The sequence below is a fragment of the Scyliorhinus canicula genome, chromosome 18 (assembly GCF_902713615.1).
Source record: "Scyliorhinus canicula chromosome 18, sScyCan1.1, whole genome shotgun sequence".
Classification (NCBI taxonomy): Eukaryota; Metazoa; Chordata; class Chondrichthyes; order Carcharhiniformes; family Scyliorhinidae; genus Scyliorhinus; species Scyliorhinus canicula.
The window spans coordinates 44,278,132-44,303,436 of record NC_052163.1 but is presented as its reverse complement, the minus strand read 5'-3'; the positions used below and the strand labels follow the sequence as shown (position 1 = coordinate 44,303,436).

Here is a 25,305-nt window from a genome sequence, read left to right as displayed (position 1 = left end):
TTTGCTTTTCAAAAGTCTGTGCTGTGTTAATTATTTCAGTCTGGATGCCAGTGTGGGGGTTATATTTGCCTGTGTTCCATGAAGAAAGAGGATGCAATCAGCTTCCTGATAGGAATACACTGACGCTGAATGCAAAGCTTGAGTGTGTGAACTTTGAGGTGACCTGATAGAGTGCAGTCAGGATGCTCTTCAAATTTGAAAGGCCTCCTGATCCTTATTGTCTCGAGCCGCAGGTGGAACAACAACTTTATCGAGGTAACAACAACTTTATCGAGAGCTGCAAGCACCCTTGGAACCTTAGAATTTGATCTATCTGTGGAAGGGACCTTTTAAAATTATAATTCCTGTTCCAATGCATTTGTTAAAGGGACAATCATAGCAATTAACAAGAATAAGGTTTTGTTCATTAGGTTGAGTACATAGAACATAGAACATAGAACAGTACAGCACAGAACAGGCCATTCGGCCCTCGATGTTGTGCCGAGCAATGATCACCATGCGACGTACCAATTCCAAAATTTCCAAATATATTGTGATCCCAAAGTTCTCAGTTATCCTGTCTGAATCTATTTTGTGAGCTTTCCATGAAATAAAACTATTTCCTGCACAATTAATCTGGAAATAACTATTGTTACGGACCACAAGTCTTTGGTTGGGCTTTTCAAGGAGGATAAGGTGATTCTGCCTAATTATCACGGCTGGGCCGTGTTAGTAGCTGCTTACAAGCATTCCTTTTAACATAGGCCGAGGACTCAAATTGCTATTGCTGACGCACTGGGCCAGTTGCCTTTGTCAACAGGTCCTTTATCAATCCCTAAGACGATTGAGGTTGTCGAGGCTCTGAATTTCATGGACTCCTTACCTGTCTCACATCTGTGAATGGACACAGATGGACATGATCCTGTCTAAAATTTGGCATGTGGTCTTACACAGTGGGCAGCATCAATGGCTCCCAGGCGAGTTAAGTGCATTTTCCTCCAAGCTGTCTAAGTTCAGTGTAGAGGATGGTATCCTGCAGTGGGGTACGTGTGTAGCCATCCCAGAAAAAGGGCAGGAATTAATCTTGAAAATCTTCCACAATGGACATCCGGGCGTGTCCAAGGTGAAAATGCTGGCACGCAGTTACATATGGTGGCCGGGCCTCGACGCAGAAGATGGCCCAACAATTCTCCATTTGCCAAGAGCACCAGAAGCTCCCGCTGGTCATGTCCCTAATCATTGTGAATGGCTAGGCCGGCCGAGGGTGCAGTTGTATGTTTACTTTGTCGGTCCATTTGAGGGGTCCATGTTTCTCTTGTTGATTGATGCCCATTCAAAGTGGCTCGAAGTGCACAAGGTGGCAGGAACACCTTGGGGCAGCGCGGTAGCATGGTGGTTAGCATAAATGCTTCACAGCTCCAGGGTCCCAGGTTCGATTCCCGGCTGGGTCACTGTCTGTGCGGAGTCTGCACGTCCTCCCTGTGTGTGCGTGGGTTTCCTCCGGGTGCTCCGGTTTCCTCCCACAGTCCAAAGATGTGCGGGTTAGGTGGATTGGCTATGCTAAATTGCCCGTAGTGTCCTAAAAAGTAAGGTTAAGGGGGCGTGTTCTTGGGTTACGGGTATAGGGTGGATACGTGGGTTTGAGTAGGGTGATCATTGGTCGGCACAACATCGAGGGCCGAAGGCCCTGTTCTGTGCTGTACTGTTCTATGAACCACAGCGCGGGCAACCATTGAGAAGTTACATTTATTCTTTTGCGTGCGCGGTCATGCTGAAGTACTTGTCACTGATCACAGTGCTCCTTTCATGAGTGAGGAGTTCTCTGGATTTCTGAAGGTGAATGGGGTGAGGCCCATTCGTATCACTCCATACCATCCGGCTTCTAATCGTGTCGCAGAGCAAGCAGTGCAAATATTTAAACGGGGCCTCAAGGGGCTGATTTAGCTCACTGGGCTAAATCGCTGGCTTTTAAAGCAGACCATGCAGGCCAGCAGCACGGTTCGATTCCCGTATCAGCCTCCCCGGACAGGCGCCGGAATGTGGCGACTAGGGGCTTTTCACAGTAACTTCATTGAAGCCTACTCGTGACAATAAGCGATTTTCATTTCATTTCAAGGAACAACCTTCAGGATTGATGGATACTAGGCTGGCTCATTTTTTGTTTCACTACAGGACCACTCTGCATGTAGTGACTGGGGTAGTCCCGTGGAACCAGTGATGGGCCAAAGACTTCGTTCCCACCTTAGTATGAATTTTCCAGATATGAGGCAAAGGTGCGCCACAACCAAGAGCAGCAAGGGCATTGCCCTAGTCAACGTCAAACTTCCAGGCACTTTGTACCAGGTGACTTGGTGTTTGTTCGAAATTTCGCCGACAGTGGATCTCCGGCGTTATTCTCCATCAGGCAAGGCTGGTTTCTTACCAGGTGCAAGCCCAGGGTCAGATAATGTGAAAGCACCTTGACCACCTTCAGGCCAGGTGACCGCTTCTTTGGAAATTCTTCATCCTCGTAAACTTCTTCTAAAACCACATCTGCTGCCTGATCTGGCCAAGTGGAACCTTAAGGCAGTCAAGATGCCAACATAACTGAGTTTGTCAATTCGGACACGGTGATGGAAACGCAGGAGGTCTCTAATGGAGAACCCCCAGATCCACAGCCTTTGGAATTACAGCTACCACCACGTTTGTGTCGGAGACAGCATTCTACATACACGCAGCCTGATCCAGCATCTCGGGTGCTTGACACCAGCCAGAAGCGAAGAGGATCTGGCACCCTCTTTCACCACAGTCTTCGGAGGAATCTTCGGACTTTGGGAGGAAAGGGATGATATAACCCGCATGGGTCTTACAGAATAGAAATGATTCACTATCCCGTGAATCTTGGAGAATCTGAGTTTTAAAAGGGGTTGGGGATTTTCTACAATGCTTGCTATGTATAAATAGAGTCGGGCAGTAAGACACCAATGAGAGAAGACCCGGGCCGGGATTCTCCGAGCCTGCAACGGGTCGGAGAATAGCCGGGGGTGGGGGAAATTCCCGCCACGCCGCTCCGACACCGGGCTGCCGACGCTGACCGGAGAATCAGCGCCAATCGCGCCCGTGCAGTAGCCGTGTCGCCAGTTGGGGGCCGCTGAAATTCTCTGCAGACGACAGGCCGAACTCCCGCCGAGTTCCGCCGAGTCCCGCCACCATGGTTCCGACCTGGTACCACCCAGCGGGAGCTCGGACCCGCGGCCTCTGTGGATGTCCTGGGGGGGGGGGGTTGCGGGAGCTGACTCCGGGGAGGGGGGGGGGCTCCAGGGGTCCAGGCCTGTGATCGGGGCTTCCGATCTGCGAGCGGCCGCGATCTGGAGGGGACCTACCTCATTCCGTGCAGGCCCGCCGTTCAGTCCCCGAGATGTTGCTCCACACTGCCACGGAGACAGCAGCCACGGGCATGCGCCAGCGCGGAGAAAGCCATCACGGGCATGCACGGACCCGCACCGGCCCTGCAGGGCCACCTTTCGCCGCCGGAGCAGCGTGCAGCACTCCGGCGCCGTGCCCCTGAAAACCAGGGAATTGCTGGGCAAGGAAGTCAGTTGACGCCGGCGTCAACACTTGGCCGGGACTTCGGAGAATCCCGGCCCCAGTAGGGAGCTACTGGTGCTGTATATAATAGTAGTTGTAAAATAAAGTAGGTTTTCATTTCTACAAACTCAGTGTAGACTCTTCGTGGCCCTTACAAAAGTTTTTGGCCAGTTCAATTATTTAGTTACTTTCTCAAACAAAATTTTAAAAAAGGCTTTCTCCTCAAAACTTGGCAATGTTTCAATATATTTAAACATATCCCCACTAGGCCTTTGACTATGCAGGGTTACTCCTTCCTCTAGACTTCCGTCAACATCTGCATTTAACTGCAACCTTTCAGGTTTATAGACTCATTGCAGTTCCATCTTCTGAAGTTCAAATTCCTTTTTCTTTGCCATTGCCACACTCTCTCTCTTTCCTTCTCTTCGACCATTGCCACTCTTACTCTTTCCTTTGCCTCTGCCATTGCCACATTCTCTATATCTGTTTCTTTTAATTCCAATTCAAGCTGTCTTATTTATTTATCATGTTGACACTGTTTCACTTGTAACTGGAGTTTAGCTAATTCCAATGATTCAGACTGTGTCTTTGGCAAATTTAAATGCTTAGCTATTACTTGAATTATCTCCACCTTCCTCACCCCTCACGTAAAGTCAATTGCACCTTGACTGCCAAATCTTAAATCTTTGTTTTAACCACTCTTTGTGAATCAAATTGGTCTCTTTCACACCCAGGAATCACTTATCCACTGAAAGAGTAATTTTCCAGTCACTCCCTATTTAAGCCAATTTAAGCCTCACACACGTCTCTTTAAATTGAATAATCCGAAAACAAACTAGGAATTATACTTTTTAATCCCAGACGAGCCCCCAAATTGTTAGTGTACTAGACCAGACTCCAACATTTGTTAGGATATTGGATAAGAACCCCAAACTTTTTATCAATTTGTAAAACTGTGAGGAAAGGATACTTCACCACAGGAGTGTCAACTCTGACCAATAGCTATATTTTATGTTAAAGCATGCTCTAAGTTTCCATGTGGAATTTGCATATTCTCCCCGTGTCTGCATGGGTCTCACCTCCACAACCCAAAGATGTGCAGTTTAGGTGGATTGGCTACGTTAAATTTGTCCTTAATTGGGAAACAAGAATTGGGTACTTAATTTTTTAAAAAAAAGCAAACTATTACTTAAACACAGAATTACCACATTATTTTTTTTTAAATGCTTTACAATTATCAGTTAAGCAATCCTTAAACAATAGGAAAAAAACCTGAACTTATTATCTATACCTGCTATTAATTCCAATTAAGCAACCCAAAACAGTTGAAATGTCACTTATAAATAAAGTTAACAAACAGATTACTTGCTTAGCTGAGTAGAGACTTCTGGAGAGAGAGAGACCCTTCCAAGAGCAGAACCACTACACTTCTGCTCAATCTAGTAGCATATGGCAAACTGTCATTCAGCTTAAAATCCTCTGTCTTGTCAGACGCAAATCCTATAACAAACTGAAAAATTACAGACAGACCTGGCTCCTCACATTAATTTTCCCACTATGATGTCACATGCCATGCTTTGCTAGGATTAAATAACCCTCTCTCAAATTATCTACTCTCCAACGAATCTCCAGAAATCATAACAATATTCCATTAGTCCTCTAATATTAACATGTAGTTCAAAACCATGGTTACCTCACTTATACGACTTCCTAATTACAGCTTTAGCAGATACACATTCTGGGTACCTTGGCCTAGGTTCTTTAATAATATTACTGCAACAAATATATACCTTAACCCAGGCTTTTAATAACATTACTGCCAGAAATATAAACCATAATATTTAACCATTTCTATATTCATCACATAAGGGCATAAGGGGGCATGCATTTGGATGGATGGGGCATGGGAAGCATGTTAGGAAGGGAGTGTGTGGAAGATGGGTGAGGGCTGTTATTTGAATTGTTTTTTGTTCGCAGCCGGGACAAAATGTTGGAGCACTGAGACCAGCCTTTCACATAGTCCAACCGTCTCAGCACCCAGATGAACCCTATGGCTCCTTCAGAACTCTTTTTGTATGTGGAGAGCCCAATTCCTGTTCACAGCTGCTTCCCTGAAATGAAAATCTGACTGTCTGTGACACTTTCTCCCAAGTCCGGTTTAGAGAGTTGGACATTTCCCCGACTCAGGGTGGAAAATTCAGGCCCCATGATTCTAATTGGCCTAAGAACTCTTTTCATGGTTTGCTTTTACCTTACCCAAGAGATTACTTGGTTTCAGGTGTTTCGGGGTTGTATGTATTGTAATCTATGAAGTATCATAACTGCATGGTTCATGCTGAATTGGCCAGTTGGCTTTTACCTGGTCTTCAGTTTTGTAATTTTGAGTGTCTTATTTTGATGGGGAGAGGGATGGAGATTTCTGTACAGAAACAGAACTGTGAATGTATGATTTTCTTCTGGGCAAGTTAAAAGTACTGATTTATGAATTATGAACCAGGATTTTTAGGATGGTGAAAAGGGTTGGTGGCGAACACAGTGTTCCTGTTGATAAGGAACACAGTTTAAGAATAAGAGGTGTGCTTTTAAGACTGCGCGAGGGAGAAATGTCTTCTCTCAGAGGATTGCTAGTCAAGGCAGAGTTAGACAGATCTTTGATGGTCAAGTGAGTCAAGGGTTATAGGGATGTGGGCAGGAAAGTGAAATTGAGACTGCAACCAGATCGGCCATGATCTTATTGTATGGCCGAGCTGACTCAAAGGGGTGAATGGCCTACTCCTGCTGCTATCTGCTATGTTTCTATGATATTAGCTGCCCTGTACCCATTTAACACTCTGAACGTTATTTGACTGGTGCCGAGACTTTCGCCCGTCATTCAGAAGGAAATCCCACCTCAGAGAATGCTGGCCATTCTTATTGAACAGCAGCTCTGTAGTCCCAGTAGCACCAGAAACTGCAATGGACAGGACTGGGACTACAAGCTGTCCCCAGCAACTCAGACCAGGACAAGGTAAATGTGGAGGTCTCAGTGTGGGCAGGGGTGCCACTCCACATCAAAAGTGTGGCTGACCAGGATGCTCTCCCTCTCTAAAAGCGTATTGGAAGTATTTAGAGGTTGGCAGTTAAACTGGCTGGCCATGCTATCCATGGCCATCAAATCCTGGTGTGGGACCTGAACCCAGTGCCTCTGGCTCAGAGGCAGGGACACTAGTCACTGTGCTAAAAGACCATCCCTGAAAGTGTATGACGTGATCTTTATTTATTGACTTACTAAATCTGGGCAGCATCGCGGCACAGTTCCACATTCGGTCTCCGTGTGCGTTCATCCAAACGAGTTTGGGCTACTTTCAGGGGGGCTTCCTTATCTCGGATTGCTCTTTTGATGCTTTCGATTGTCAGCTCCGTTTGGAAGATCACTTGAAGGGTCTGCATAATCGGAGAAAATACAGAGGAGGAAAGTGAGGAACGTTGTCCTTTGGTGTTTCATTTTGTATCACGAAAATATGTGTTGAGGGTTCACAGCATCCAGTTGATCTTGTCAACAGCTGAACGCAGCAAAATCTTCATCCATGACAAAACTGAGGTGACTGGAAGTCTTATTTATTTTTTAAGAAAGTAATCTCTGGCTAACCTCAGGATTACATTGTTCAGCTTGACATTTGTTAGTGCTATTTTTAGGTAGGTAATGTATTAATCAATGAAGGCACCGGTTGCATCCTTTTCTCGGTGAATAATTTTCTCCTTTACAAATATGTGCATTTATCAGGCTATAACAATGTTGCTGTCCTTATGTTGGTTTTTCCATACGTGCTAAATTAATATTTGAGATTATGTGCTGGTGGTAGTGGGTGGAATACTTTTCAGTAGTCTTACTGCTGGAATATGTTGTCCATTAGCAATTTTGTTGATATGTTAGTCAGGAATGTAATTGTAAACTAAGCCCCTCTTACTCCTATCACTCGGGTAAGTATTTTATTAAATTTAGCAGAGCTGGTAAGTTTTCTACAAACTAAAGATAATGAAAAATTCAAAGGAGAACGCTCTTGTTTAAATGTCATTTTCTTTTGTCTCTTGTACCTTGTGATTTTGCTATCTTTATCTTTGCTGGATAATGTTTTATCTCTCTTTGAAGTAACTTTGTTCCTTTGTTTTCTTTTTAAATGCTTTCTGCCTTCCTGCCAATCCGAGGCATTGTTTTCGAGAGGTATTTTATACATCTTTGGAACTGTGTGTTCCAATGTTACACAATCTCTCATGTCAATTCCTGTCACTTTTTTTTAAACATAATTTTTTAAAGAGCTACTGTATCTAGATGTTAGGTTTATGAATGCATATCAAGTGTGAAACTGGGATCTACAGAGCTGGTCGAACCAAGGGGCATATTGCCCAACCAGACGCACCATGGGGAAACCCATTAAATGTGTACAGGTAATATGAATGTGATTTTTAAATCACAGAGCGGGATTTTCCGTCTCACCAGACCCTTTTTCTGGCTCGGTGCACCCCTGCTGGTAGCAGGGTCCTCTGTCCCAGCAGCTGGCAAGGGGGTTCCCATTATGGCCACCACCACGGCGTCGGGAAATCCGCGGACGTGAGTGCACTGGCAGCAAAGCTGCGGATTTGGTTGATGGAGAATCCCACCTATAATCTAGCAAGCAATGAGCAACTAATAATCCCAAATAATGGGATTGGCAAATGTTTAATTTTTGTCATTTTATATCTTTAACTGCATAGTATAATATCAGAAGTAAACACATTAAAAAGTTAATAAAAGTTTCTTTTTTGTCTGTTATTTTATTTTTAATATAATCAATGACCTATTTAATATAAGCATCTGTGACTAAAATTGTATTGAAGCCATTTCAACTCATTCAGTCTCGTTTCATAGATATTGAGCAGCATGAGATATTATAAAACTGTTTACTCTATCGAAGACAGAATTTTCAACCTGGAGGACTTCCAGGGTGACCACAACACAGGTTTGCTTTACAGGCAAACAGAAGGGACTATATGGTCAAGAGTAATCGAATGACCAGCAGTGAAGACGTGCTCTGTGCCTATCATAATGTTCCTCCTCCCCAGTGCTCTCCCAATGCACTGTTGCCCCCCCCCCTACTCCCACTGCCCTGTTCCTACTCTATCCATAATTTGCCTCCTCTGAGCTCTTGTCCTCTCTTTGAACTATGCTCTTCTCCACACTCCTGCTCCCTCTGTGCTCCTGCCAAGGATAGACAGGCCACTGTGGGAAGTAGGTACACCCATCTTAAAATACTTGTTGTGTTGAAGGCATTATCACAACACTCTTTCATACAACACTTTCAAATTATGAGTATAATGTAGTGTTATAATTTAGATGGGTGTGTTCATGATAACTAATCCATTTGAAAAGGGTCCGTTTAACCAAACGAGTTTGAGAACCACAGTTTTACATCATTATAATAATCTGCTTTTGTTGTAAAGCACAGGTATATTTATTTACTTATTAATGCTATAACCACATGAATGTCAATGCACTGTTTTGGATATGATGCAAAAATGCTTTTACAGACTTTGCACTGCTTCCTAAAACTGGATGATACATGACTCCTATATGTTAACTTGAACTTTTCCTTTACCTTAGCAAGATGTGTCTGCAACTTATTTTTGGCTTCAGCTATCTCAGAGATGCGGTTTGTAAAGGACACATTTAGAGCATTGAACTGGTTCCACATCTCACTGGATGTTGAATTAAGGAGATTTTCTATATCATCTCGGAGTTGTGTGGATGCAGCCCGTTCACTCTGCGATCGTAAAATATTATTATCTGTGTACTTGGCCCAGGACTCTGGGACTGAAATTCTGTGTTAAAATAAAAAATAACATGTATTACAAAGGCTTCAAAACATCTCCACCTGCAATTGCCATTTTCAACGTTTGCCAAAGAAGAACAGCACGAGAAAATAGAGAAATAAAAAGCTTGCCCTGCATAGTCAAGCAGAAACTACAGAACATCTCCTATTTCTCCAGCGTGCTGCTGGATCATAGCCCTGGAGAAGATCCATTTGTGTGCTTTTCACTTCCTTCCAAATCTTCTTTGTGTGAGATTGACAAATGCCGGATAAAGAGTGGTTTTGTCAAGTAATTTAGTTCAGATAATTGCCCTTTTGTTTTATTTATTTTACTGTCGTAACAGGTTTGGCAAAAAAATATTTATGGAATAAAAAATAGATTGCGATTAGAGTACTGTAAAAACAGGCAAGGTTTTTACGGGTGACTGAAAGTATATTTATCTAATTTCTTGAATATTATTAGACATATTAACATATAGCACAAAAAAACTTGTTAATGAATGGCTGCGATATGCCAAAATGTATTGCGATTTTACTTTGAAATGCTCAGCCCATTCAGCATTACAATTGTTTTCACTTCATTGTTCATGATTAGAACATGCTTCTTCATTCGAAGCAGCTTACCCATCGTTCAGAGGGACAGCCCTCGACTATAACCATCCCGACAAGTAGGAGACGATCGTGGAGTTAAAATATCAGGATCAAGCAACCTGACGCCTTTTCACCTCTTCAAATTTTAAAGTGCAAATTTCAGGACCTGACCGAGGTCCCTCAAATGACAAGGTCTGACATCATCATTAGAGCCGCAACTTCAATTAACAGAAAGTGAGCAGAGACTGAGCTGCTGGATTCTTGTCAGATTAACCGTTCCCACCTCCTCAAGCTTCAAGGTATGTACTCCATGTGGACCAGGAGGAGCAGAGTCCTCCACTCCTGGCCCCAAGAACACTGCAGGCCTAGCCCACCCCTGATTTCTGGCCTTCCTCCCTATTCTCAATCTTCAACACCCCTTCCCCAGCACTGATCTCCAGCCTCTCTCCTGCCACCCTCTCAATTTTGGCGCTCCCCTTCCGAGGTGGCTACAGTGAAAAATGCAAAAAAAGGTGTGTCGTTATTATCAGCAGGACATCCCTTACTCCCCCCCCCCCCCCCCACCTCCCCCCACCCCAATGCTCATTCCAGTCAAGCCAGGTTTTCCAGGTAATTTAGTCCTCACCCACAGCCTCCTCGTCGCCCAGGAAATATCGGGGCCATCATTTGCTGCTAAAGATGATATTGTGCTATTAGGTCATAAGCATCAAGGTCAAAGTTAAATCATTAAACCTGATCACAAACAAACAAAAGCTTTTATGACATTGGCTACCAAATGTGCTTGACGCTAGTGCCTGATAAGATGAAAACGATTTTGAAATACTGTTCAATTAGTTACTCATCTGTTTTCACACTCGAATAAAAATGCCTGTAAATAATGATTAACACATTGATTGGCTAAAAGGTCTAAACAGATAAGCTTTATTGAGGTACTATACCATTTAAATGAATATTATCAAGGCTTTTTGATGATATATTTCAATGCTTTATTCATAAATTAGGGACAGTAATTATTTGAAAAGAAAAAAACGACATGTGCATAGGAATTTTATTTTTTTCAATGTTTTATTCAACTACTGTAACAGATATTTATGTAATATGAGTGGCTAGGAAACTGCGTTGATCTTAGTTGGCCATTGATATTCCAAGATGTTGGGGCCGATTTTGAGCCTGCCTTAGCTGTGCACGGAATCGCCAAAGTGCGTGCAAAATCTGAAGAGAATCGGAAAACGGGAATCTCTCTGGCGAGAACGTAATTTCTAATTTTCCACCTCCCCTTGTCGAGGTAACATGAAAGAAATCGCGGTAGCCCGGGAACCTCATTTTAATACATTAGTATGTCATTAGCAAGCACTCACTCCAGGACTTTCTCCCTCACTGAATATTGATGTTACACCACCTCAAGGGAGGGGCCTCTTTCAGGCCTTACTTTCCCTTCCAGTTGGGGAGCCCCTTCGCTTAAAGGATCTGACAGCTGGCATGAAGCCAATGCTTCCCATACCATCCTTGCTGGCTTTGTGTCCAGAGTGGGAGCTAGAAAGCGGTAGGGAGGAGGGGATTACGGAGGATTAGGCCTGGGTTAAATGTAAGGTTCTTGGGTGGAGACGCATGAGAGGCCAGGCTGCAAGGGTAGAGTGGGGAACTCAAGAAGAGGGGTGCTCCCATGCCTCAGGAGACTTGAATACCTTCTCAATGTAGGGAGGGTGACTGATGTGAGATTTGAACCCCACGCTCAGGCAGCTATGTGAGACAAAGGGGGAAACTGCATGAAAGAACAAGACCACTGGTTATGAAGGTTTGACTGTCAGGGATTAGTGTCAGAATAGAAGGCTGTTACAGTATATGGATTGTTTAATCTGCAGCTCTTGTGAGCTGGAGGAATGAGGGTGAGGTTGACCTACTAGGCTGATGTCACCAGTGCAGAAACTACAAACACCTGCTGAGACTCATTATGAGGCTCATGAATCAATGAGTGCGCTGGTTGAGCAGGCGATTGGACTGCTCAAGATGCAGTTCCGATACCTGGACTTGTCAGGGTGGGGTCGGCCTCCAATACAGCCCCCAGATGGTGTCCTGCATTATTGTGGTCCACTGACCTCTGTATAACCTGGCACTGCAGCAGGGAGAGCATCTGGACCAGGAGGAGGTGGAGGAGCAACACATCTCCTCGGATGAAGAGGAGATTGAGGAGGGCAGCAAGGCTCAATACATGGAACAGGAGTAAGGAAGGCCTTGGGCAATGGCGAGGGCCAACATCGGGCGAAGGATGAGGGGCATCATAGCATCTTGGTTTGGGGACGACCAAGGCAAGGGAATGAAGGGGGGAGTGGCAGGAAGCTGTGGGGGGGGGGAGGGGTGTTACCTTTCAACCTTCCATCGGTTGGGATATCAGGGAGGGGAGCATGCCAGCAGCGGTATATCTTTGCTGCGCGTCAGGATTGGAAATGGGAGAGGCATAACGCTGCCATTCTCACACTCCACAGAGATGAAGCACCAAATTTGCATAAGGGTTCACAGAGAATGGCACCATGAAATGACAGCGTGAAGGGTCTGCATGGGTGTAAAAAGTAATGTTTAATACAAGAGCAATATTACAATGGTGACTTATCTATACTAGTACCCAAGTTCACCTACTAGGTGCCACATATTTTTACTCTTCTTCACTTTCCTGCTACATCTAGGAGTTTCCCCAGGATCCACAGTTGAGGATGAGGTGGCCTGCTGCCTTCCACTCCCTGTTGCCTGAGATCATCTTGCCAGGCATCCCTGGGGGAGCCTGGATGTGAGAGCCTGGGCGCGTTTGGGCGAGACCTTTATTGCAGTGTGGCCCTCTTCGGTATCCTGGGCTGGAGATGTATTGCTCACAGGGAGGGAGGTGTCAGAAGGGTTGGACACCCCAGAGTCCTCTGGGATGGAGGGGCAGCTGGAGTGAGATCCGGAAGCCCTGCTGTCTTCTAGCTCTGAGACCCATGGGTTCCCACTCATGCCTTCACCATGCAGTTGAAGCCCTGCATCATGGAACTCATGCCGTCAGATATGAAGCCATTAGTTGAACCATGGACCTGACATCCCTTGTCATGGACTGCACGTACTGTGCCAAGATCCCCACTGTAGACATCACCTTTGCAGTGTTGGTCTTGTTGCGACAGACTGACAGCAGTATCTCCTCGGACAGAAGGCAATGGGACTCCTCCAGTCAGCCTTGCAGTCCGACAGGGATTCTGTTATCCATTCGTGGTGTTCTCGACTCTGCCTTTGCAGCTCCAGCAGCTCTGGGCCAATCGTACTCAGTGCCTGTTATCAGCCTGGGGCTCAGCAGTCCTGGGCTCCAGCATCCCTGTGAGTGCCGGATCTCTGGGACGTCCCTGCCTCCGCTTGCTGTCGATCATCAGTTGTGAGGTGCTCACCGGTGACTGGCCCAGAAACCTGCCCACAGGTTAATGCCACTGAGGTGTGAGTATCTCCGCTGGTGGAAGGTTTGGGTGAAAGCTATAATGCCTGCTCGATGCTGGTCTCTGAGATGTCTCCCTCAGCGTTTCTTGGGTCTGTGGAGTCCAGAGGGTGCCAGGATGGTCCCTGCTGGTCGACTGATTAACCTCCAAAGGAAGGGAGATGGCAATTGTGCATCATTGGGGATACCTGAAGGGGCAATGTTTACTCACGTGAGGCTTGAACTATGAATATGTGTCCTGAGTGTTCTCAATTTTGTCTGCTGCCCCCACTTCACCCTCTATGCAAGTGTGGTCCTTCTCCTCGCCAGCCAACTCAATCACTCTTCCCTCAAAGGGCGTGAGACATCATGCTCAGGCATGATTCCAGTAGGCTGTGCCCACTCACACCTATTGTGCTTGAGTTTTTCCTGCAATGAGGCAGATGGGGAGAATGTAGGTGGAAGTCCTGCCAGTTCAGGTGGTGATTAAGGGTGCGATACGAGGGACTTGAGTGGGAGCGGAGACGTGAGGAGATTAGTTACTGGGAGGAAGATGGAGAGTGGGAGTGTGGGGGAGAGGGCTGCATGACTGGTATTGGGAGCAAATGTGGTGGCTCACTGAGAGATAACCTTGGAGTTGGAAACTTGAGGAGATAGATTTACCCTGCTGCATGAAGAAGGCCTTCATCTTCTTGTGGCACTGTCGTCCCATCTTGTTCTGTAGTCAGCTAGCACTCACTAAGGCTACCACTGCCTCCCGGGCAGGAAGGATGTCTATAGGAATGTGGGTATAGGACATCCCATCTCTGCTGCACACCATCTATGAGTTTGGTCAGGGCTCCCTCTGAGAATCTAGTTGCAGGCTTCCTGGTAGCCATCTTCCCGACTGGATCTGGAACCAGTGCTGGGGTGTGCTGGTGAGGCATTTATGTGGAGCGTTCCATAGGGGAGCGGGGTGGTAAATCAGTGATGACTGCAGCGAACATGGCTGGATGCATGTGGGAGGAATTTTAATTTCTAGAGGCTGAATATTCTTTTTTTTTATAAATTTAGATTACCCAATTATTTTTTAAGGGGCAATTTAGCGTGGCCAATCCACCTACTCTGCACATTTTTGGGTTGTGGGGCGAAACCCACGCAGACACGGGGAGAATGTGCAAACTCCACACGACAGTGACCCAGAGCCGGGATCGAACCTGGGACCTCAGCGCCGTGAGGCGGTTGTGCTAACCACTAGGCCACCGTGCTGCCCTAGAGGCTGAATATTCTGTGTGATTTCCCAAAACCAGCGTCGGAGGGCTTCTCTTTGGTTTTCTCACTGGAAGCGGCACTTTGAAAAAATATGGTAAGGTTCCACCCAATATGTTTAATATCAGCTTGTTTACATAGATAATTTGTAATATAAAATGAGCATTTAAATCTTATTGGTAATTGGATTGGATTGGATTGCATTTGTTTATTGTCACGTGTACCGAGGTACAGTGAAAAGTATATTTCTGCGAGCAGCTCAAACAGATCATTTGGTACATGAAAAGAAAAGAAAATTTATCATGAATGATGAATTAATGGCCCAGATTTTGCACTAAGAATAATGTTGAGGTTAACAGTGCTTACCGTTAACACAGCGGTTTTCACTAGCACAGTTAAACATGGATATTCAGAGATTTCTGTCTGATTTTTGCTGTTCCTCGACAAGCCTTCGCACACTGCTAACTTGCCAATAGACTTGGTATTGAAATCAACACAAGAGCGTGAAGCTGCAATAATTGGTCACTAGTTACCTCTAAACATTCAAATGTGGGTAATTTTTCAATGTCACAGTAAGACTTGATCACTTGCTAGCAGCCTCTCTACCCTGAAAATGTATTTTTAAGTGTGGAGTCCTCAAGAATGGAATTAGTGTCGGATATTTATTAATTTTTATCATTTGTTTTCTGTCCTTTGATCTCTACTTCTCAATTTTTAAAAATGCAATATTTCATGGCGCAAAAGCATCATTGCCTAGGACAGCATTTATTGTCCATCCCTAATTGTCTTTGAGGAGGTGATGTTCAGCCCCTTTCTTGAACTGCTGCAGCCCATGTCAATTATGTAAATATATTTTGATCATCTAAGTTAACAATGTAAATCAATACCATCCTTCTTTCCAATAATTTATTTTGCTTTCTGTACCTAATTTCACAATTAATTCAATATTCAAATTTATATTCCTGTTTTAGAATCTGCATAGCCTAGTGAAGATTCTTCAATCTGATTGGCTGAAGAGCCCCACTGTCGCTGGACTTGTCCATACATGGCAGAGAAACTGTGCACCAAAGCAGATGCAAGGTGACAAAAGTTTCCGCTCATGAAAAATCTGAGCCACCGTGAACTTGGCCAACAATGAGGGCTGTTCCTTTTCCATTCACTACATTCTCCAGGTCGATGTTACTGATTTAAAGAACTATCAAGCATGATGCAGCAAGACAGCAGACTCTGCAGAATTTATATTTATCGTAGCCTCATAGAACATTGCAGCATTGAAGACAATTCAACCCTTCACATCTCTGCTAGCTTTGAAAGGGCTGTCCAATTAGTCCCACTAGCTTCATTTGGTCACATATTTCACGCCAGGGGCGAAATTCTCCAACCCCACGCAGGGTTGGAGAATCGCCCGGGGGCGCCGATATTCCCGCTCCCGCCATGTTCAAAATTCTCCCACCCGCCATAAAATGGCGTTCTTCAAATCCCGCCGCCCGCCTCGGAGAACGGCTGGCGCCGGCGGGATGCCATTGTTTTTTTAGGCTTAATTATTCTAATATTATTCGGATGGGCCGAAGTCCCGCCGACGTGGCCACGGGTCACGGAGGCGAAAATCAAAGTTGGTTTATAACGGCGTCAAGCATTGACGATGGTTGACACCGTTCAGTTACCGACATCGAGTGCCGGGGGGGGGGGGGTTGTGAAGGGAGAGTGAAATCACTTACATCGCGTGCTGGGGGTAGGGGGGAGAGGGTAGGGGGGTAGAGGTAAGTGGGGGTAGGGTAGGGGTAGGGTAGGGTGGGGTGGGTAGGGTAGGGGGTAGGTAGGGTGGGGTAGGGGTGGGGGTGGGTTAGTGGGGGGGGGTAGGGGTATGGGGGGGGGGTAGGGGTTTTGTTGGGGGGTGGGGGGGGGGGGTTTGGGAGTGGAGGAGAGATAAATCACTTACCTCGAGCGCCGGTGGGTTGGGGGGGGGGTTTGTGAGAGAGAGAGGGGAATGGGGGGGGGGGGGGGTGCGGGGGGTGGGGGGGGGTGGGGGGGGGGGGGGGGGGGGGGGGGGGGGGGGGGGGGGGGGGTGGGGGGGGGGGGGGGGGGGGGCGGTGGGGGGGGGGTGGGGGGGGGGGGGGGGAACTCCAAGGTTCTGCAAGATGGCATAATTAAGTCTCAAACATTTTGGAGGTAATAGGTAATAAATGAGATCACCCAGAGTTTGCAGCAAATCTTTTTCTCTCTCTCTCTCTCAGATAGGCACGCAGCACAATATACTCGCCATTTAAAAAAAAACAAGGCATTCACATCTATTCCTACCGTGTTGGTTGCGGACTCTGCCACCCCTACCCCCACCCCCAATATCCCCCCTACCCCCCCAACCCCTACCCCCACCCCCCTACCCACCCCTACCCCCCACCACCCCTACCCACCCCTACCCCCCCACCACCCTACCCCCCACCACCCACCCCCCTACCACCCCTACCCCCACCCCCCCCCCTATCCACCCCTACCCCCCCCCTACCACACCTACCCCCCCCCACCCCTACCCCCCACCACCCCTACCCCCCACCACCCCTACCCCCCTACCACCCCTACCACCCCACCACCCCCTACCCCCCCCTACCACCCCCACCCCCCCCACCACCCCTACCCCCCTACCACCCCTACCCCCCCCCCCCCCCCACCCCTACCCCCCCCCCCCCCCCCCAACGTCGAGCGTCGTTGATGATGTCGCCCGACGTCAACCGGCGCGCCACTTATGCAGCGGGTGAAATTGATGCGTACAGCGTCACTCCGCTGCTGGCCCTTTCGGGACGGGAGATTTCGGGCTGATAAGCGGGCCCCGACGCCTGAGTCACCAGCGCCGTTTTTGCCCGCCAGTCAAGGGCGTCACGATGGACTTCGGTGAATTTCGTCCCCCAAGTGTAACAACCTTCTTAAGAGAGGATGCAGAGGAGAGTTACAAGAACGGTGTCAGGACTGGAAAATTTGGGGTGTGAGAAAAATCTGGGTATCGTGGAGTTTTTTTCTTTGCAGCAGAGGAGGCTGAGGGAAGATTTAATTGAGGTGCATAAAATTGTGGGCAGCCTAGGTCAAGTGGATAGGATAGACCTGTTTCGAGCTCAATAACCATAGACTTAATGTTGTTGGTTTAAAAATAATTGTTTTTCTCACAAATAGCAACCAAGGTCTGGAAATTACTGTCTGAACGGGTGGCAGAGGCAGAAACCTTCATGGATTTATTAACATTTGACCTTTGCAATTAACCTGTTTCTAATTCAATTAAACCAGTCATATCCCCACAAATTTGTTTTCTATTATATGACAATGTACATATTTGGATATGTATTTAAGTGCCATTACCTACAAGGATATCGACCAAGAGCTGGAAAGTGGGATTCGGCTATGTATGATGGACTGGATAGTCCCTTTCTTTGTCATAAATTCCTCTGATTTTATAAAATCTTTTTACTGTACTGCTGCGGTGCTCTGAATGGGGCAGTTTTAGATTACAACATTTTGATGAAGAAAATCAATTACATATTTCAACGGAATAAAACATGGTCACCTTCAATTTGAATGTAGTCTTGGCCTTTGTTCGTTATCCTCCTAAACTCATCCAACAACTCTGAACAAGTCTATCCCATTGCTTTGTTAGGAGAAATGCCGTTGCCATTTCTTTTTTCCTATGCATGTCCGTGCCCAATTTCTCTTCAAGAGATTTTTTATGAAGTATGCCATCTAAACCTGATCACATTTAAGATCCACAGACCAAGCAAAACGGCCAAAGTTCGGAGCAATTAAGATTCAATGTTAATCTCCAGTATTTTGCTCAACCATTCAATTTTAAATAATCCTACTGATTGCGCAACCACCTTTGGTCCAACCAACACAAGAAATGAACGGTTTTCCTTCAAAAACAGCAAATGTCTTGTTTCACAATGATGTATTCATGCACTTCTGTTAATTCTCCAACTGTTCTATCAGTGAACTTTACCAGTGGAATTAGAGGTCACGCCATTGTTATTGGGGACTGATGAGTTTTGGAGGCTGTATAACATTGTAGACCTCACTGTACCTTCACAAGTTTAAAAATATTTTGTGCATGTACGTGAAAAGGTTATCTGTAACCAAGGAAGGTGTTACTTAGTCAACAGTAAGTACTCCAATAAAAGGATAACAGTTCTACTATCAAAGCTAATCCTAATTTATCAGTGTTCTGGATAGATTATTTTAATAATATTACAATGTTCCATCATGAAGAGTAAGTAATTTATCAGTTACAATGTAAAGTTACACTTTTCTGTTTCCTTTATTCCTCTCTCCCTATTGTCAACGCTGATTCTTTTTCATCTTGACTGAGGAGGAGTTTGAGCATTGCAGACTACAATGGTTATTGTCCTTTTTATTCTGCCTAGGCTATCCGACACTCATGAAGAATCTCATTATATTGGGGAATAATGACGTTTTTCTTATTCATAGAGCACCTTTCACAATCTCGGACTGTTTCAAAGCACTTCACAGCCAATAAAATGCTTCTGAAGTACAGTCTGTCATAAAATACGAAATGCAACAGCCAATTTGCAAACAGCAATGTGAGCATGTATAAATAATACGTTCTAGTCATGTTTCTTGAAGGACAGCCAAGATATGGGGAGAACTCTCTGCTTTTCTTCAAAATACTGTCTTGGGAGTTTTTAACGTAAGGACATAGACAAGACATCTCACATGGAAGATCGCACCTCTGACAGAATAGCATTCTCTCAAAAGTGCCTAGATACTGTGCTCAAATTTCTAGAATGGAACTTGAACCCACAACATTCTGACCCTGAAAGGAAAGGGCTACCACTGAGTAGTGGCTACCATCTAGTGTGAAACAGATACTTTTATCACTAAGCTCCTGGACTAATGAGATATTTTTCCATCTTGAGGTTTGGAGGGAAAAACAAGGCCTGGATGAAATGCATAGAGAAGTGTTTACGGCTGGATTATCCAGCCCCCCAGCAGCATGCTTCTCGGCAGTGTGCCATTCGCTGGTGGCGGAATTCTTTATTTTTTACATAATCGCTGTCACATTGTCATATAATAGAAAACAAGTTTGTGGGGATATGACTGGTTTAATTGAATTAGAAACAGATTAACTGCAAAGGTCAAATGTTAATAACGAGGGTGTGAAGGTATGTGGTTTGATTTGGTGATGAACAGAGGACCCAGGAGAGCTTGAATAAGTATTTACATAAGGCAAAGAAAAGAAGTGGCTTGGTTGGCTGTTGTATGTCAATTTATTTTATTTATAATATAGTAGCAATATTTTTTGAAAAGGTTGATCACTTCAGGGAAAAAGAACATCCATAGGATTGTGGAAAAATAAAGTGTAACATTAAATGGAAAAAAGATTAAGAAAACATTGAAGACTGTGGGCGCGATTCTCCGCTCCCCACACCGGGTGGGAGAATCGCGGGAGAGCCGGGCGAATCACGACACGCCGCCCTGGCACCCCCCGCGATTCTCCCACCCCCCAAAAATGGCGTGTCGCGTTTTTCGAGTGTTTCACTCCGGCATCGGAGGCCGCTCCTCGCCCCCTATTCTCCCTCTTCCCCCGCGGGGCTAGGAGCTGCGTTGCGGGAAACTGACGCTTGCGTCAAAGCGGCGTGCTGAGAATGACGTGGCCGGCGGCGCCTAAGTGACGTCAGCCATGCATGCGCAGGTTGGCCGGCTCCAACCCGCGCATGCACGGTTGCCGTCTTCCCCTCCGCTGCCCCCGCAAGACATGGCGGCTCGATCTTGCGGGGTGGCGGAGGGAAAAGAGTGCGTCTCTTAGCGACGCCGGCCCGACGATCGGTGGGCACCGATCGCAGGCCAGTCATCCCATGAGCACACCCGTGGTGCTCAATCCTCCCTCCGCCCCCCACAGGCCCCACACCTACCAGTCGCGCGCTGTTCACGACGGCAGCGACCAGGTGTGGTTGCCGTCAGCGTGAACCGGTCGGGTTCGTCAGGCCGCTCGGACCATCTGGGCCGGAGAATCGCCGGTCGCGGTGAAAAACGGCGAGCGGCGATTCTCCGAGTGGCCTATCGAAAAACGGCAGCACGGTAGCATTGTGGATAGCACAATCGCTTCACAGCTCCAGTGTCCCAGGTTCGATTCTGGCTTGGGTCACTGTCTGTGCGGAGTCTGCACATCCTCCCCGTGTGTGCGTGGGTTTCCTCCGGGTGCTCCGGTTTCCTCCCACAGTCCAAAGATGTGCAAGTTAGGTGGATTGGCCACGTTAAATTGCCCTTAGTGCCCAAAATTTCCCTTGGTGTTGGGTGGGGTTACTGAGTTATGGGGATAGGGTGGAGGTGTTGACCTTGGGTAGGGGGTAGGGTGCTCTTTCCAAGAGCCGGTGCAGACTCGATGGGCCAAATGGCCTCCTTCTGCACTGTAAATTCTATGAAAATAATTCTATCTATTTTTGGGGGGGTGGGAGAATCGTGGGGGGTTCCAGGGCGGCGTGTCGTGATTCGCCCGGCCCTCCCGCGATTCTCCCACCCGGCATGGGGAGCGGAGAATCGCGCCCAAAGCCCGACCTGTGAAACTAGCTTGCTGTCACCCTTAGAGAACACCCTAAAGCTGCAGAGCACTGCGTGGTAAAATTACAGGAATTGTATAAATCAGAAAACCTATAAAGACTGTTGCCATCAAAAAAGCCAAGATATTTTTGGAAATGTTTAAAAATTACAGTTAACTGTGTAACGGTGTTCTTCTGGTTTAAGTGTAATTTTCTTTCTTTTAGTAAATGTTTAACTTTAACTTTAATATAATTTTAATATAAAATCATCACGATTGGTCTGAGTGTTACTTTTGTCTTCAGAAAACTTCCTTACAATACACAGATTGTAAAATCATTCTGGCAGCTTGTTTCATGTTTGTCTTTGGGATTTGGGAAGCCTTGCACTTGTCATCTGCCTTGCCATAACAATTACCCAACATGATTAAGTATATAATTTCAAATTAACATATTAATCACCGCAGATGGGACCTAACCACAGAGAAAAGAGAAAGAAAGTTAGGAAGCTATGGTCATACATGTCTTTATTCTTTCGAAGATATTTTCATGCAGATATTCCCTCTGAGACTTACCTTGATTGTGAAGGCATTATAAAATTGATAGATAGATAGATAGATAGAACAGTACAGCACAGAACAGGCCCTTCGGCCCTCGATGCTGTTGAGCAATGATCACCCTACCTAAGCCCACATATCCACCCTATACCAGTAACCCAACAACCCCCATTAACCTTATTTTTTAGGACACTAAGGGCAATTTTAGCCCGGCCAATCCACCTAACCCGCACATCTTTGGACTGTGGGAGGAAACCGGAGCACCCGGAGGAAACCCACGTACACACGGGGAGGACGTGCAGACTCCGCACAGACAGTGACCCAGCTGAGATAGGATCACAACTTTACTCTAGTCAATAATGAGTTAAAAATTGGCAAATTCCAAATTGTGTTTTCCCTTATCTTATATCAGTCATGATCTATACACCATAGATAATTTACATAAAATGTTACAAAATACAAATGTTCATATTTAAGATTCTGCACGAATAGGAATTAACGTGGGCAGCACTGTAGCATAGTGGTTAGCACAATTGCTTCACAGCTCATGGGTCCCAGGTTCGATTCCAGGCTTGGGTCACTGTCTGTGCGGAGTCTGCACGTTCTCCCCGTGTGTGCGTGGGTTTCCTCCAGGTGCTCCGGTTTCCTCCCACAGTCCAAAGATGTGCGGGTTAGGTGGATTGGCCATGATCAATTGCCCTTAGTGTCTGAAATTGTCCTTAGTGTTGGGTGGGATTACTGGGTTATGGGGATGGGGTGGGGGGGTGGGGGTGGGCTTGGGTAGGGTGCTCTTTCCAAGAGCCAGTGCAGACTCGATGGGCCGAATGGCCTCCTTCTGCACTGTAAATTCTATGATTCCTTACTTGAAAAAGTAACGATTCAGTAACTAATCAATATTCTTATAGCTTACGTAGCATCCACACGATCCACCCCTCTGTAGTAGCTGATGCCATCGGATGTGTTGCGTAGCTGGTGACACTTCCCATCAATTCTGTAAGCTGTGTTTTTATCACCAATATCCTGTTCTAGTTCATGTTGAGTGCCTCTGTTCAATCTACAAAAATGAATAATCTTGTCTTTTAGTGCTGCAAGGATTGGAAATCAAGCTAAATACTGTGGATGCTGGAAATCAGAAAGGAAAAACAAAAAATGCTGGAAATGCTCAGCAGGTTAGGCAGAACCTGTGTAGAGAGTTAATGTTTCAGATCTATAATCTTTCATCAGAATACTCTGAATCTACAATATTACCGAAGACCCAATCCGCATGCCAAACATCGACCCTACTGAGATTATTTTGATGAAGAGTGGAACTATCCTACTTTTCTATTGTATCATATGCAATAGTTGCGTATAGTTTTAGGTGGTATGGGCTTCAATGGTGACATTTGACCAGTAGATGTGCACAATGCTTATTAGAATCTAGAACGAATTAACCTACTTCACAGTTAATCGGAACAATGTGATCAGTTATTTTAGACGGAGTTCCTCTTTCATGAGTTAACCTTCCAGAGATCCATTTTTGATTCATAAATTGGGTGGAAATTCCGCCCCCGCCCACCCCTCCCAATGACCTGTTTTCCAGCGTGGCTTATCATAGGTCGCTGGCAGCATCTTCCAGTCCCACTGATGCCTTAAGCATTTTGTGTGGCTCACCCATCCTGTCGCTGGGGAACCTGCCTCGGGGGTCGCTTTCAGCGGGAGCACTGGTGGAAAGGGTCAAAAAGGCCTGCCCTTGGGGTCAGTGTTCAGTCAATAAATTACTCTCGATGGGACCTAACTGAAACAATTAACACATAAGAAAGCTGACTGAAAATGATCTTGTTGTCTGTAACTTAATATTTAATATTTCTGTTCCATGTGTCACAATGAATCAACACAGGATAGACATGGGGATTTAATTCACTAAATGGAAGTCTCTTTTAATTGTCTTCCCCCTTCATCTTTTCCACTCATTGATTATTCATATAACTCAGATGCTGCAAAAAGTCCAATTACATTTTAGTTGGAAAACTCAGTTGATGGCCTTTTAATCACAGTTATATGCTATGGAATTGTGTGAGGCTGAAAATCTAATGGGAGAACAGAATCTTAATTAAAATAATACGATATGCCAATCTTCTTGAGGCAGTTCATGAAATATAAACCTTGAAAAGCAATATGTAATCAGCACATAAACTACTAATCAATCATATTAATTTGATCACATTGGCTATTTCATTCTGAAGTTATGTTTGAAATGAAATGCCTTGTTGGTAAACACCAAAGAGTGGAATAATGTAAAGCTTTATTTAATTTACCCATGAATATGTATGCTATTAGCGTGCAATGTCCATTTTACAACTCTAAACCAATTTTCAACTATGAAAAGTTAAGTGGAAGAATTATCATTCTTATTATCCTTAAAAGGCTCCTTCCCAGCTGCTGACCTTGATGAATCTGGCAAGTTTTCTTTCATGTTTCTCTCAGATGTTCAAGGCCCGCACATTAGGAACTGATGGAACTAAATACATTTAATATAATATCAAAGCTGCATTGAAAACCAACTATGAACTGAAAGAGTTCACTAAATCAGGACATGCGTAATCAAAGGACAGTCAAAGCAACGTTTGTATTTATATGGGCCATCTCTACCATCACCTCTTCATCTCATTAAATTATTGTGTTTAGGCGAGTTGTCAATGTAATCACTATGCAAAAGCTAATATTATTATGGTTAAAGACTGCCGCAACCTACAAAAGACAGAGGTAACAAGATATTTCACAATTTAAGATCATTTAAATTGTCACTTCCTTTGTGGTGTCCATGGTTACCACTTAATGCAACACTAAAAAGTAATGCCCTATAAAAATAGACCAACAGGATGTTTAGGAACTTTATTGTGGTTAAGAGTCCTAACTGGTTGATGTCCCCTGGTAGTTCATGTTATGAGCCAGAAATAGATGTCACGAGCGGAAAGCTGTAAGACACCCTTACAGGCAAACCAGTATTCCCACATACTGGATCAGGATACTTTACCCATACTATTTTATAGACGTGCAAACCTGTGACACATAACTCTCTTCATCAGCAATGCCAGTGAAGGTCTCTCTATATGACAAGGTTTACCTAAACACCTCTAACAGATTACTTTACATCACTCCATACTAATCTCCTTCCATTTCCTTTCTTCCATTTTAGTAGAGGTTCTCTCCTTCCGCTCCACAAGAAGAATTTTCCCCCATGCCTACCGTGCTCCAGCAACTTCTTATTTTCTCCTTTCCATCACGTAACAGTGTTATTGAAATCATGTTACCAGATTTTCAAAACATCTTATCGCAATGACAGTGTCAAGCTAACCAACAGACCAGCCAAAAATTATTCCCCTTTCCCTTTTTAATCATGGTGGAAAATGTGACATAAATGCATTGTCATTTTGCCTAAAATTTATCTAAAACTGTTCTAATCAAATGACAGTAGATGATTTTCAGATTTTCTCTTTCTGGTTTCAATAGACTCTCTTGTTCGCTTCAGTAATTGTTTCCTCATTTGGAGTGTTGTTTCTCTACTTTCTCCCTTTATTCTTTCTTCATTTCTACAG

General features: G+C 45.3%; 1 protein-coding gene across 1 annotated transcript in view; it reads right to left on the bottom strand.

Annotated features, from left to right (window-relative positions):
• The window catches only part of tekt3 (tektin 3), a 43,384-nt gene that overhangs the window by 9,664 nt on the left and 8,415 nt on the right, over positions 1–25,305 (bottom strand). The window contains 3 exon segments of the mRNA XM_038777542.1: positions 6,815–6,969; positions 9,159–9,381; positions 22,638–22,781. Coding sequence (XP_038633470.1) covers positions 6,815–6,969; positions 9,159–9,381; positions 22,638–22,781 — 522 coding nt within the window.